Source organism: Leguminivora glycinivorella, chromosome 4 (genome assembly GCF_023078275.1).
Source record: "Leguminivora glycinivorella isolate SPB_JAAS2020 chromosome 4, LegGlyc_1.1, whole genome shotgun sequence".
In the NCBI taxonomy this organism is placed as follows: domain Eukaryota; kingdom Metazoa; phylum Arthropoda; class Insecta; order Lepidoptera; family Tortricidae; genus Leguminivora; species Leguminivora glycinivorella.
Genome location: NC_062974.1, coordinates 4,650,641 through 4,667,334, shown reverse-complemented (window position 1 = coordinate 4,667,334; position 16,694 = coordinate 4,650,641). Strand labels below are relative to the sequence as shown.

Here is a 16,694-nt window from a genome sequence, read left to right as displayed (position 1 = left end):
AGTTCATATTTATGAGTTCGATTTACTAAGGTCGAAATGAAATTACCAAATCTGAATACGCCTTTGTTTAAAGGTAGTGAATTATAGAATCGTTTGTTGGGATGTGTAACAGTGCCCTTATGTTCAGGGACGTATTTCAACTGCATCATGTTCATGGTGGCTTCGTCGGTGGTGCTAACGGTCGTGGTGCTGAACTACCACCATCGCACCGCCGACATACACGAGATGCCACAGTGGGTGAGTCCTAGCTTGTCGTAGTAGGGCTAGCGCGTCGTAGTTTAGGATCATTCATTCATGTTGTGTAGATGTTGTTACCATGATCACGATGCAGTCGGAATTTGTGCATTTTTAGCAATATTGTTCTAGATAATTATTGGCAAGTCTTGGAAATATTTCCGAGTTAATTGATCCATCATCATTCTAAGAGCCTTATTCTGATTGTAAATAACAGTGGCCTATTTCTCGAAGTTACAAATTACAAATGGTAGTCGCTGTCTAATATGACAATAATTTTATGAATAGAGACTTCCGCTTGTAGTTTGTAACTTTTAAGCTTTGAGAAATGGGCCACTGGTCTGATTTTTTAAATTGTCAATGGCAATTAAATTTACACTTGGTAGTTAAATCAATACTTTTGATATTATGAGATTTAGTACAGATTAAATACAATGCCTGTTTTTGGAACATTATACACCTCCGAGTTTATATTGAGAATGATTACCTAAATACTAGAACAATATTGCTTAAAAATGACGAGTATTAGAAAGTCCCAACGTCCACGCTTAAGTATAAAGTAGGAGCTAATGAGTGGTTCAAAACCTCTCGCTGATGGTCTATTATGCGCAGGGACGTATTTTAACTGCATCATGTTTATGGTGGCGTCTTCGGTGGTACTGACCGTCGTGGTCATTAACTACCACCATCGTACGTCAGACACGTACGAGATGCCTCAATGGGTGAGTAACTGTTGTAGCTTATCCGTGTGTAGAGAATACGGCATAGAAGCCGAAAGTAGTTTGTAATCGTTTAAAATAGTTGCACTTGTGCACTGTGCGCTCTTGTGCTACCATGTCCACGATGCAGTCAAGACCTGAGCTGGGGAATATTGCCGAAGAGAAGTTCTGCTTGCGATACTCCCAATATATTTACCCCTTATTCATAAACGTTCGCTAAAGTGATCAAGGCGATAAAGTTCGTTTGTCTCTTTCCGACGTATTGGTGTGATAGAAAGGGACAAACGAACTTTTCCTCTCACTAGCCCGGAAACACGTGTTTTGTCTTTTAATACCAGCGGGTAAAAACGCATTTTATCCACTAGTGGGTAAAGTAATTTGACCTTGAATAAAGTCAAATTAACTGCTTCAAAATTGATAAAAGTAGGTGAATCTAGTAATAAAGATGATTTACCACCTGTGGAACTACTGGAAGTAGTGATAAACGCATTTTTTGCTTTGTACTTTCCTCGCTATAGTGAGGGGAAAAGTTTTGTGTTACACTCGGGTGCAAATGTATTTTACTTCTTGTGTGTTAAAGAACTCGCAAGTTTAGGATTCTATTCTCGAACCACCTGCTTCGCTCGTGGTTCAACTATAGAATCCTTTCACTTGCTCGTTTATCAATTCCACACTCGGCGTTAAAATACAACTTTGCCCCCTTGTATAACAAATAACTATTATCGGCTTGATAACTTTAGTGAACGTTTATGAATAAAGGGGTAAGTCTCACCACAGCACTAAGAAAAAATATAGCCAAGACGAATCCCGAAATTGTAATCGCGACTGCACTTAAAAGCCAAGACAAATTACAAAATTGTAATCGACAGTGCACTTAAAAGCCAAGACTCCTACCAAATCCAAGGCACTAAGTAGAAATACGTCCACGAAACAAAAGCACTGACACATGTCCAACAAGGATCCATCTAGGGTGTCCTTGTTCACTAGCCTCTTGTACACAGGGACGTACTTTAACTGGATCATGTTCATGGTCGCGTCCTCGGTGGTGCTTACCGTCGTGGTGATAAACTACCACCACCGCTCTGCTGACATGTATGAGATGCCTAAATGGGTGAGTAACGCTTTGCTTTGCTTTGTGTAGATTATGTTGTATATAGTAGATAGGTGTTTTAGAAACTAGTTTGATAACCATTTGGGTTTAACTTACACCGACAATATACCATAGTAGGTAAATAGGTAAGAAATAATAAATAATGTCCTTACCTCGGGCATTAAAGGGCTATCTGAAACAGTGGCTGGGGATTTCATATATTGGGATCAAATAACTTACTAAAACGGACTCAATCTCAAACAAATCAAGTGTAATTTAAATGTAAAGGATTTTTGGTTGTAATATGAACACACTGCTCAAATCACAAGGTAAAATTAAACGTATAACGACGCGGTAAAACTCGGGAATAGACCCCTAGGGGCACGCCGGCGTAATTAGAGATTTGGGTAACTCCGCCTCTGTCATTTCAATACAGTTAGAGAGGAAGAAATTGAGAGACGAAATTTCAATGTCCGCGGTAGCCCTCTAAGGACTTCTCGAGATTCGGTCGAGTGCGTTTAATTTTTCCTTGTGCTTTGATCTTTACCTGGCTTTATACGACGGTGATTAGAGATTTCAAACAGAAAATTTGAATGTGAGGCATAAGTGTTCGTACAGTTATAAATTATAATTTTGCTCGTTTAATAAAGTTAAAAATATACAGAGTGTAACAAAAATGGTGGTGATCCGTTTAAGGGCGTACTCAGTATCGTATTCTTATCAGGAAAAAGTAGAAGAAAATTTTTTTTTCGCTAAAAAAATTTTTACTTTTGTATGAGACGGGCCGCGCGAATCGGTCGAATCTCCATACAAAGATAAGACTTTTTCCTGATGAGAATACGATACTGAATACGCCCTTAAACGGATCACCACCATTTTTGTTACACCCTGTATAACAGTTGGGTGCTATTTATTGGTAGGTAATATAGATATAATAACAGGCAAAACATTATCAAAACTTTTATAGCAGAATAAAACTTCTTTTCTACAGAAGTACGAAAAACTGTTAACTGTAAAATTTTAAGCCTCATAATGAAGTTTCTCTGATAAAATGTTTATGAAATGTTCACAAACGCGAGAGAAATAAGTATAATAAATATTGCCCAAAACAGTCCTTTGCCATTAATATTGAGTATAACATACTTTATCCATTTCCAATACATGAATTACCCATTCGCACTGTGTAATTACAAAGACCACAGCTGCTTTTTTTAAATAATCGTTATTTATGTACAGGAGAAGTAAATATTGAGCTCCTGTATAATCATTCCCTTGAACAGAGAAAAGTCTATGCCTTGAAAGGCTAGGGACTATCGATTCTTCATACAAGTTTGGATTTCGTCTCGAGATATTGCCAAATTGTATATGTAGTTATGTAATTATATCCCTACGACTGATCAATGCCGAATTTTCAATTATAGTGGACATAATGTGAAAAAAATTAAGGAGACTAATTATTCACTAAAATATTTGCAATAATAAAACATGTGAGAGGATGATAATACTTGAAATTTAAAAATATTTCCAATATGTACTCGTAACGTTATATTATATGAAAAACCAGATCCGGGGAACTCGCTTTTCGTCTAAATTTAAACAAGGGTTTCGGAGCGAGGGAACGGCTTGACTTTCAAATGAAATTGTTTCCGTCGACGGCTTGATATGATGTCACTAAGTGAAGTTAAATAATAAATAAATAAATAAATATTATAGGACATTCTTACACAGAAGTTTATTGTTTATTGTTTTTGTTTACGCAAGAATATTAGCTGTATCGAAATTATCCAATTACCCTTCCACCTGCCGGTTAACAAGGAGTGGTTTTACTTTACTTTGTTAATGGTTGAGATGAAAATAATATCGTTATCAATACTGATTCAACATTAAATGGTTAATTAAATTAATCATAATAAAATAAGTGGTCTTGAGTAAGTGCCTTGTAAATTCGTAAATGTATAAATTCCACGATTTCCCTGAAATCAAGACTTTTTTGAAATATACAAAAATGATGTGTGTTTAACTAGGAAATAGGACATATAAATATGAAAAGCCAACAAGGTGATTTTGGGCAATCTATGAAATTAACAAACAAGGAAGCCTTTGAAATATTACTAATTATTGGTATCAGAGCTAAATATGTGGCCCCAATCCATTTGAGAGATGATTCTATACAGTTTTTAAACTGTAAACTGTAATAATTCTATGAGTTTGTTAATTGATGAAGAGTATAGGCAATGAACTATGAAGAATCACTGTCAGGCGACAATGAGGAGGCACACTGACATTTTATCCCGCAGGCGGCGCCTGTGCAAGTGTCTAGGCATGTCACTGTCATTTATATGTGTGAGAGAGAAAAAACACATCATCTTCTCGCTCTCACGTATGGACTAATAGGGTGGCGCCATCTGTCATAACCAAGTGTGCCTCCTCATTGTTACTGTTGTGAAATGAAAACAAAACCAAACAGTTTAACAGCATGAACCCCACTTTCCCAGATAAAATCCGTGCTCCTCCAATGGCTGCCGTGGATCCTGCGCATGTCGCGGCCGGGCAAGAAGATCACGCGCAAGACCATCATGCTGTCCAACCGGATGCGGGAGCTAGAGCTGAAGGAGCGGTCGTCCAAGTCCCTGCTGGCGAATGTGCTGGACATAGACGATGACTTCCGGCACGGTCCGCCGCCGCCGAACAGTACGGCATCGACGGGGAATCTGGGGCCAGGGTAAGTTGCTTATAGTTTGGGCATTTTTGCAAGAATAATCACCAAACACATATTTTCTAAGGTAAGTATATTTTTTCCTACTCAGAATCACAAGCTCTTTCGATATAGAACAAAAAACAGGAGACAAAAAATGGTCCCAAAATTTTCTTTTATTTTGCATTCTTTCCACTTTGTAACCGCTGCTGAATAGTGTTTGAAAAATGGCGACGAAGTGAAAAAAATAAAAAAAACCGGCCAAGAGCGTGTCGGGCCACGCTCAGAGTAGGGTTCCGTAGTTTTCCGTATTTTTCTCAAAAACTACTGAACCTATCAAGTTCAAAACAATTTTCCTAGAAAGTCTTTATAAAGTTCTACTTTTGTGATTTTTTTCATATTTTTTAAACATATGGTTCAAAAGTTAGAGGGGGGGGGCACTTTTTTCTCCTTTAGGAGCGATTATTTCCGAAAATATTAATATTATCAAAAAACGATCTTAGTAAACCCTTATTCATTTTGAAATACCTATCCAACAATATATCACACTTTGGGGTTGGAATGAAAAAAAATATCAGCCCCCACTTTACATGTAGGGGGGGTACCCTAATAAAACATTTTTTTCCATTTTTTATTATTTTTGCACTTTGTTGGCGTGATTGATATACATATTGGTACCAAATTTCAGCTTTCTAGTGCTAACGGTTACTGAGATTATCCGCGGACGGACGGACGGACGGACGGACGGACGGACAGACAGACATGGCGAAACTATAAGGGTTCCTAGTTGACTACGGAACCCTAAAAATGGGACGCTTTTTTCACCTAGTAGGATAGAAATGGCTCGTGATTCTGTGTAGGAAAAACATTACATTTGCCTCTTTTAGTAAAACAAATTTGAATCTTTTTCGCCAAAATGCCCCTTCCGACTCAGGTCATGTTTGTTATCTTCCTTACTCTTGATCTTACCAACAAAGAACGAAAGAGATGCTATTATGACATCAGTAGACAGAAGATAACATATTGCTACTATTGTGATGATATAAGGATGCTGGGTCGGGTTAGGGCTGGCACATCTGAGACTTCGTTTTTTATTTGACAATTTTTACACATAATGATAAAATGACATGATACCTATTTACTTAAGATAACGAAGTGTTGGGTGTGTTAGCTCTAATTTGGATTGTAGCGTTTGTCATCTTTTATTCTGGCGACTTTTTCATTTCAGTTACCAATTTCTGTCAAATATTTGATAAATTGTCAAAAATGTGATGCGATTTGCTCCCAACGTTGTGTAATTTTATGTACCGAAAAAAGCTCAAAGTTTCATACCTATACCGGGTGCCCGGTAATTAATGGATAACCTTTTAACCACCAAGAGGGCACCTTATACTGGTCTAGAAAATCGACATTAAGGTTTAGTAAAAGCCTGGTTTTCGAGATTTTCACACTTTTTAAAATTTTAATACTACCTAAAATTTTAAAAAGTGTAACAATCTCGAAAACCAGGCGACTTTTACAAAACCTTAAAGTCGATTTTCAGGACCAGTATAAGGTGCCCTCTTGGTGGTTAAAAGGTTGTCCATATTAATGGATGATGTCCATTAATTACCGGGTACCCTGTATACTTTTTCAAAGATACCTTGATATTTACATAATGACCTTTATATTTACATAATGCTCGCGCCCATCCAGAAACTACCCTGAACCTCCTTCAATAAATTGTCGATTTATCTTGACAGACGCTAAAGCAGGCATATATCCATTTACATGGACGTAATGTTATTGAATAAGTTATGTCATTGAAGTTACCTATTTGATTATCCTTTTGAGGTTATAATGAACTACTTTTATTATGGAACCAAAGCTGAAATCGCAAAAAAAATAATCGTCTGTTCCATACATTCCGAATGTCATAATGCCGCTCATTTCTAAGCATTTCTTTTTTTTCCGCCATTTTTATGACATCTGATATTTTTGAAAAAAAAAAATGTTATTTCTACTCAGAATCACTAGCTTTTTCAATCCTAGTAGTAAAAAAATTGTCCCATACGATTTTTTCTTATTTTGTTTCCATTTTCCGTACATGTTGTGTGGGGTATCAAAAGAGGAAAGTATCAAAAATGTATGGAAACCCTTTTTGTCTCCCCGTGAGATTGAAAGTACTCGTGATTCGTACAAGTGACCTAAAATTCCCTAAAAAAAATCGAAATAAAAAAAAACGCCAAAAAGAAATGCTCTTCTATGGAACTGCCAATATTTTTTTCGCGATTTCAGCATTGTTTTTATAGTAAAAGTTGTTCATTATGACCTCAAAAGTACTATCCCTTTACACCCGAGCTGATACGATCGTGTGGTTGTTAGCGGGTTGTTAACATATAATTGTCAATTTTAACATATTATGTCATTAAAATTCAAAATTTATTTAGCAAACCTCGATTTCTTCGGTTGAAAAAGGCTATGCAAAGTTTCAACGGTCCTTTTTATTTCACCCTGTATAAAATGAGTTTTTCCATGACCTTATTGAATTGAATTCGCTTAACACAATAAAGCACTTCAAGTAACTAGAGCAAAAGTAAATTACATATGAAATAAATCTATAGAAACGGATTAAATCGCGTATAATGAATTTACAATTCATCCCGACGTTTCGAACACTTTACAGCATTCCCGGTCAACCGTTGACCACGAATGCTGTAAAGTGTTCGAAACGTCGGGATGAATTGTAAATTCATTATACGCGATTTAATCCGTTTCCATAGCTTTATTTCATAATTAACTATCACAGTAACCGAAGACAATGTTAAATTACATACTTATCTCAAAATGAGTAACTCCCTAATACATTTAACGTTACGAACATTAAATGTGTTTGGGACTTACTTATTCTATTCAATATACTAGCATACATTTACACATCGTCAGTAAGAGTGAAAGCCTAAGCCCATAATTACACCAACATTAAAAGCGTTATTAAAACACTTGCCGCGCTAAGGCCCATTTACAGAGACGTCTATACGACCTCCGTAAGCCTGATTTACACAGACTCTATCCAGCTAGTTGGGCCTAAACATTGATTTATATATTAGTTCGTAAGGACGTGTCATGCGCGCACTAAAAATGGTTCAAGTAAACGTCACGACATTGTGCACGAAAGCGAGCTTAACCCCTAGATGACGGGTATGTGACGTCATGATGGCATGGTACCACTTTTCCATTAGTGTTTTTTTGCATATCACGTCGGTGGAAAACAGGTATACGACCCGCCAGATGGAAAGTGATCACCGCAACCTATGGACGCCTGCAATGGGAGTCAAGGGGTGTCACATGCCCGTTGCCGACCCATTAGAAACTTGTACACTCCTTTTTTGTAGAACCCCATACTTACTGCGTTCCCTTTTGTAGAGCCCCATAATTCCTCGGTAATATAATTATGATTGGCCACTAACATTCATATATGTATAATTTTCATTTAAATTTTGAGTAGGTACTGATTGAACTGTCTCTTGCATTATAATTATGGTCTCCATGAAGGTGTATATGATGATATTGATGACTTAAGATTATACATTTATATCTTGGTTTAAAACCTTCCTTCTCCACTTTTATATTTAAACTTTTGGCACTAAGTCCGCCATTTATACAAAAACTTCAGTCGAATTTATATGAACTGTCTTATCCTTACCCTTGAAATCTTTGGGCCTAAATAACTCGCGTAATCACGCTTTAAGCGCCGAGGCAATTCGTATTTTAGTTAAAACGCAGCCTCATCAACGAGCTATTTTACCAAGCACACAAATTAACATACAGGTACTTAAGTAGGTAGCGACTACGCCAAACAGACTCCATATTTTGAAGGATTACATACATACATACAATCACGCCTGTATCCCATAAAGGGGTAGGCAGAGCACATGAACTACTAAGTTTCAGTGACACTCTTGGCAAAAAGGGGTTGAAAGAAATCCAAATTGTAACATTGCAGTGACAGGTTGGCAGCCTCTCGCCCACGCCACAATATAACCCATATCCCACAGTCGTCTTCTACGACACCCACGGGAAGAAACACCACACGGGGCATTTTGAAGGATTATGTAGAAAATACGACGGTACGCGGTCACATAATATGTACAGTGAGTAATCGTAATACGGGCGATAAATTAAGGAGTTTTTGAGTTACTCCTAATTTCCACCCCATGTCTGGATATAACCCTCATATGCTCATCGAAGGTAAGTAATCTGTGGTAGACACGCCTCTCCGCAGGAAAGCAGACTTAAATCAGCGGCAAACGACGCAACTTGGAAGCTTTGTTAAGCTCACAAGTTACGTGACAGCCGCGACTTTTTGCTTTTAATTTACGAAACTGCTTCTAAATAATGAGGATCCCTGTCTCCTGGGAACTTGCCTGAGTGGTTTTTGCTGGCTTTGGTAGGAACGGAATTTTAAGTTTAAAATATTTTTTTTTTTGGGGGTAGGACACATCTGTCGGATGCATCCAGACAGATGGGCCAAAATAGCCACCGAATGGGCACTACAAATTACCCGAGGCCGAGGTAAGCCAAAAATGAGATGGCGGAAAGACCTGGACTCATTTTGTGGCGATTGGCGGGAGCATGCAAAGAGCCGAGACGAGTGGCGAAAAACAGGGGAGGCCTTTGCCCAGCAATGGGAAACAATATGGATAAAAAAAAACTTAGCGTTCCCGGCATTCTTTCCACGGCTCATGAGAGTCTGACGTCCGTTTTGGCGATCGCAGAATTTGGTTTAGACATTATTTCCGAAGGTAGCTTTCATCTAACTATAGATATAGGAAAGAAGAAGATTGGACATGCCAGGCAATTTGTATTGAATACGTCTGTCGCAAGTTTTGGAATCCACACACTTGTAGATGGACGGCTTCAACAGAACCCACAAATTCCTTGTAGTCGGCTTCAAACAACCAAAACCGTAAACCCTTCGGCTTTGTGATAAGTGTCGTCTACATATAATGTGATATCTATATCAAATCAAGAGTATAGGTAATACGTACCTACCTATATTTTGTATACTGTACATATGGTGGCTATATTGCCGCACTAGTTAAGAGTTTCAAACAAGTTAAACATAATTTCCTTACGATTGCGTGAAAGGGGTAAAGTTTGGTTTTGTGCACATAATTGTATATAATATGTTTATACCAAAGAGGATCGAGTATTATAGAGAGTTACTGTCGAAGTAAAATGTGTAATCACAGTGCATAGGCTGCCATCCCTTGACACAGGCTTAAAACTTTTGAACCTCAGTTTGACAATTTGGCCCATATTCTTCACTTGATATGTGTTAAAATGTCAAATATTAATATTAGCGCCATCTATCTGAGCGTACCCCAAAGGTGTAATGCCATCTAGGCCACCGTAGCTTTTTCTGTATGGAACTGAGGTACGTTTTCTTAGACTTTATCTGTCTATACGGAGTAGGTATACAGAGTGGGGCCTGCAACAAAGGCGAAGAATTGAACTGTAGGCTATTCTCCTTATACTGATCAATATTTGTTCAGTGACTTTTAAAAATTATGAAGTCTTTAATTTTTTATTTTTTCATACCAAATAAAAATTAGCTTCAATGAACGCCATTATTGTTGTCATTGACGTTGTCTGTCACACTTTAGACTTAACAGAATTCGCAATACATTATACCTCTTAGAAAAAGCTTTCAAGGGTGATAAAAATCAAAATACAAGTTATTTTTAAAAGTCGCCGAACATTAATGTTGATCAGTATAAGGAGAATAGCCTAGACTTCAATTCTTCGCCTTTGTTACAGGCCCCACTCTGTATATGGTTTATACTAACAGGGTGGAAAGATAAGTTAGTACTGACTTTAATAAGCTAATCGATATAATTATTATTCAGGATATAATTCCTCTAACAAACTTTTGGTCTTAAAAATAAAAACCGGCCAAGAGCGTGTCGGGCCACGCTCAGTGTAGGGTTCCGTAGTTTTCCATATTTTTCTCAAAAACTACTGAACCTATCAAGTTCAAAACAATTTTCCTAGAAAGTCTTTATAAAGTTCTACTTTTTTCATATTTTTAAAACATATGGTTCAAAAGTTAGAGGGGGGGGGGGGGTGACGCACTTTTTTTTCCTTTAGGAGCAATTATTTTCGAAACTATTAATATTATCAAAAAACGATCTTAGTAAACCCTTATTAATTTTTAAATACCTATCCAACAATATATCACACGTTGGGGTTGGAATGAAATTTTTTTTTCCATTTTTTATTTTTGCACTTTGTTAGCGTGATTGATATACATATTGGTACCAAATTTCAGCTTTCTAGTGCTAACGGTTGCTGAGATTATCCGCGGACGGACGGACGGACGGACAGACAGACATGGCGAAACTATAAGGGTTCCTAGTTGACTACGGTCTGCCGTCCTAAGGTAAAAGGCAGCTATTCTACATTTTGCCGAAATTGACTTATAGTAATATTCGTAATGTACAGGTTAAGCTGCATCGACCACTTTTTTCCGTTTTTCGATATGTTGCCTAGTTTCCGAGAAAATTTCTCTAAAAAGGCAGTATTTGCACTAATTTTCCAAGATTTCCTAGCCAAAAAAGCAGCTATTTAACAAAACTAAGCTAAATCAACGTATATGCAGATATACGTTATTTTACGCTCTGGTTAGGTTGACATGCTATCCAGTATTACTAGCCTAAAAGTACGTAAAAGTGAAAAACTAGGCTAAAAATACGTACAAGACGTTATACGTAGTTTTAGCGTAGGATTTTGATCAATTTTTTAAACTGATACTAGTCTAAAAAAGCGTATATACATTTTTTCTGTAAAAAATGTCAAATACGTCATTTAAGCCTAGTATCGCTCGATTGTTTTACAACACAATATTAGTCTACAAAAACGAATAAGTGTTATACGTTCTTCTTATTTTGTATGGGTGTCATATTAAACGTAAAAAAAACTTTTAAAATGAGTGAAAGTGCTGCAAACTAGCCTATAAAACAGTATATGCTCCAACCTTTGTCAATCCACCCGCCAGCCGAAAGATACTTTATGCTATGGAAAAGCCATCAGTGACGAGCTGCGAGCACCGGCGCAGCTTGTGGCTGACAGTACGAGAGCGCAGCTGGCTTTTTTCGCGCGAAATATTGATCGAAACCAAACGAAGTTAGGAAAAATACTGAATGATTGCATTTTTGATACGTTTTAACAATAATAACTATTGTTTACATTTCCTACATCATTTCTATTGTCATTTTTATTCGAGATACAAACATTTAACTCGATTTTCAGATATTATTGCTCGAAAGCAAATACGTCTTTTTAGCGTAGTTTGCGGTGGGAAAGTTGTTCGTATATAGTTTTTTTTGCAGCAAACACTATATGAGGTATATTAATATTCCACGGTTTAAGTATTTAACGTTATCCTTTTTGGTTTAATTTACAGTAAAACAAGTAAATAATTTGCAATTAATGAATGAGAACGTTAGAGATGAATGTTGATATAGAGAGGGAGGGGTAAATCCATACAACGATGAATGGATTATGTGAAATAGGATATTAGAGAGAAAGATATGAGTGTTGAGATGACGAAAGAGGAGAATGAAAGAGGAAGACCTGTTCTACCTACCCCACATAAAATAAGATAAGGGTATGAGGAATAAGAAGGAGAAGTATTGGCAGTAGTCTACATTTTCAACTATGTTTTATTTTACAAACATGGAATATTAATATGAATATAATAGGAAATTGAATATGAAAATAACCATATTTTTGATAACCAGTATCAAAAAGCATAGGCATGTTCGTGTGAAAGTTAGGCCTATATAATAAACTTACGGGGTCATCTGCCACTGTTTCCAGAAAATCCATTAAATGACTATTTTGTTGTAGTCGAATTCAATTTATAACTAATTATTTTGATTGACTTTGATTTTGATACTCTCTATAAACTTTTGGATCGCAATTTTTGTATTGTAACATTGTTGAAGATTTTTATGGTTACTAATCCAGTCATTTCTGAATTGCTCGATGTTATCTGTTTCTTAGCTTAATTCATTTCAGGGTAGTTCGACGGATTTAATGTTTTCGCAACAAACTCGACATCATTCTCTTGATACCAGACCGGTACTTGGCGAGCGTAGTGAAAAGCAGCTTAATCGGACCAGAAGAATATTTGATCCCTGTACTTTCATATACTTAAGCAGAACCTGCTTATGAAGGCATTCCTTCTTGTAAATCTAGGAATGTAAGTTTTCTTAAACAAAAAACGAATGGACAAATTGCTTGCCAAACCACTTTTGGCCCAAATTTTTCGCAAAAAATCATTTTATCGTAGGTATTTGAACCCTATCAGAGGTTGAGGTACCTCTTGGTCGTTTAACTTCCGAGCTCGAGTTTTGACGGGAGATTCCTGAGTTTGGATGCGTTTTGGATGTATTTGTTTCATGTATATAACCAGCCGCAGTGAATGACGCTCTTTAGCTTACTGAACTATTGCTACATATTCGCACAATCTCTAATAGAAATTGGTAAAATTGTTTTTGTTTGCAAACTGTTCGTCACATAATAATTATATTATCTTTTTCTCTAAATTTTTTTATAGAAAAGAGCCAGGTTTTTGGAGCGACCATGAAATTCTTCTAAACTGTATGTATAATTCATCAAACCATTTGGTAGTAGGTAGTGTAAACTGCTTTCTAACTCACATCTTGTGCGGCCAATTTCATAGTCATCCAAATCCTTTGCAGATAGATTGGTCACAATTAAAACCCGTTGTTGTTCTACCTCTCATCTTGGCATTAAAATTACATAATTATAATTTATTTTGCCTCCAATTCTCAGAAGTGACGCGATAGATTGACATATGACATATGATATAAAAATTGACCTTTTTTTCAAAGCAAAATAACAAATTGACCTTTTTTATCATTACTTACTAACTTGTTTCCATTAGCAACTTAAGAAAGTTTCCACAAAACTCCGAATTAGTACACGTATGTTTAGTATACAGACGGCACTCTTATCATCTAGGCTTTGAGGAAAAATGACGATTAGATACTAATAATTGACTACTTACTGACTAATTTAAAAGAGCAGGTATTATTGTGTACTGTAAAAGTTTATTATATTATATTTATCACTATCCAAAAAGAATCGATAGATCTAGTTTTTTTTTAAGTAAATAGGGACAGAATGGCGTTTTCTTGTTTCTTTAATACATACGTTTTTAAACGCCGTATTTGCATTTTGTTCCAATTTCTTCCAAATATACTAATCTATAAAGCCGTATATACGATTTTTTTGATAGTATGCGTTCTTTTAGACTAGCAGTACAGTCGAAAATCTGGAAAACTCACTAGGATACTAATTAAAAAGGCCGAATAACTACGATACTGCCTTTAACTTAGAATCTCGAGTGCTAGATGGGCATTGTTGCTAAGCAATAAGATAGTATGTGATTATGTACGGCGGTATAGCCTAGTCTAAGAGAAAATCCTAGATTAGAACACCGTATAAAGCATGTTTTACCGCTTTCTTGACTAGTAATATCTACCATTTTTGAAGCTTAATACTATGCAAAAAGGCTTTTATCGAATTAAAAAAAAAAACAGTCGCTGTACAAACACATAAATAATGTCTAAAATAAGTAAACACTTATACCTACTATATACAAAAAGAAATAATAAAAAAAGTTAATCCGTTTTGTAGAAATTCAAAAAAGAAGGTTTTTTGCGATTATCTCAAAACTAGCTTTTGTCGAATAGCTGCCTTTTACCTTAGGACGGCAGTACGGAACCCTAAAAATGATAGTTAAATCTAAGATTAACTTTATTTTACTATCAATTTACGCCATATCCATAGCGAATTTTAGAAAATCATTGAATGCAATTTTGTTTCTTTTCAAAAATAAAATAATGTTTTCTTTAAAAGTAAAATGAGCCAGCATAAAGATTTAAGGTAGTTTCCCTCTAGGGCCTGCCTTATTTTTCCATCCTGTATATCAATCTTGTCTGTTTCATTTCTTTATTTATTTCAAAAATAGTGATACAGCATGACAGTATTAAATACTAAATCACTGCAAAACTAAAAACAAGTACAAAAATTTTTTTATACATGATAAACTGTTGAAAGACGTACATCCATCCTCTCGCAGAACCTCAATAATTCATCGCGCACAGCACTCCATCTGCCAGCAAATAAATCGCACTCAGGTGCTGATGCTAAGAGAGCATTCAAGAGGGGCAAAGGGCGAACAAGAGGGGATTTTCTGTGAGACACGGTTCGCGATACTGGGCCTACAAATAAACCACGATCACTTCATGTTCTTTCGATAGCCGATCTTTTCCTAGAAAGCTTCCCGGATAATTAGTAAAATGCGACATGAAGGTAACACGGGCTAAGCCGGGTAATGGCGTTCATTAGGTTAATCTTGCTCGGCACACTGCATAATTGTGGCATAAGCCTAACTACCAAGCTATTATTATAATTTCAACTATTAATCCTAGTGCTTAATTTTCCATAATGTCATTGAGGTTTTTAGATGGCACTAAAGTTTAACAATACGTTGTAGAAATTCAGTATGGACGTTTAACATCAAGACCTAAAAAGTACTATTGAGATTTTTGTTCATAAGTACAACTGAAATATGAAAAATTTTTAATTTAATATTTCGCTTCTTGTATAATATTTATCTGCACATACGTCTATGAATATTGGTGAAGTTGAGATGTACGATAATATAACTAACTCACATCATTCAGATTTAGAAAGAAATTACCACTAACACCACAATTACAACTACTAAACACTACAACAAATTACATAGGTATCTACAATACAATACTTTGACATATAAACACTAGACGTTATAAAAGTATAATGCCGACCGGTCTGGCGCGTTGTGACCTAGTGACCCCAGCAGGCATGCTACGCCGCGTCCCGGGTTCGAATCTCGGTAAGGGCATTTATTTGTGTGATAAGCACTGCAACACAACTGATGATAGTACCTGCAACATAAGTGATGATAGTAACGATATCATTCTAATTTTGTGTGTGCTCTAAGTGGCTCAAACTGACTTGTTAGTTTATACACTAGGGATTTGGGAGCTGTATACCTTCGCGGTATGCTTTGGAATCGCAAAACTGCAATACACTTCATTATCACAGCTACGTTAGGTTCGTCATAAGCACTTTGACGCTTAAGTCCTTAATGGCAATTTCCACATTTTGTAATAAAAAATCTAAAATTACTTTCACAAAAAATGTTAAAACATTTATTCTTAGAACTTGTTGAACAAAACTTCATGAGAGTCTGTTGAAAATTGTGACCTGTAGAGGAGACCATCTGCCAGCGTAGCCGAATCGCAATCGTCGACGCCAGACGCCGAGAAATGCAGACCGGCTCTGTCACACCAATAAGCAAGAGCCATAGAGATATAGATACCTGCGAAACAGATATTATCGTGAGCGTTTGAGCATTTGGCTACCAGTGCTGGACATCGTGTTAAACCGTAGATCTAATACGCCGCACTGTCGCTGCGGAAACGTGCCCGATTGATATTCCGAAATAAAATACGCCGATTTTCGGTTCGCCGACAACGATTCGCCGACGTCTTTTTTGGCCGAATAACGATTGGAAGATTCTCATGTCGCATAATATTCGTTCGTAAACGGAGTCGGTATGCAGAAATTTGATACGCCGATTTACTTTTCGTCGAATAACCATTTAGTGATTGTAAAAATTGGCCGACAAAAAATTGGTCGAAATACAATAGGTCGAGTGATCATTTGGTCTTTTTTTTTGGTGAGTTGGCTGGAACTTGCGTACAAACTGTTCTACGGATTCAAAAATGTAGTTGTTAGATCGTTTATAGAGTAACTCACATTTATCTCAACTACTTATTTATATTAATCATTATAAGTATGTTCTGATTCTAAGGATTAATTTTAGTAA

The 16,694-nt window shown here is 36.4% G+C and overlaps 1 protein-coding gene across 1 annotated transcript in view; it reads left to right on the top strand.

Moving 5' to 3' along the window:
- The window catches only part of LOC125225040 (neuronal acetylcholine receptor subunit alpha-7), a 216,611-nt gene that overhangs the window by 191,912 nt on the left and 8,005 nt on the right, over positions 1 to 16,694 (top strand). The window contains exons 10-11 of the mRNA XM_048128530.1: positions 128 to 237; positions 4,539 to 4,765. Coding sequence (XP_047984487.1) covers positions 128 to 237; positions 4,539 to 4,765 — 337 coding nt within the window. The remainder of the gene's footprint in view (positions 1 to 127; positions 238 to 4,538; positions 4,766 to 16,694) is intronic.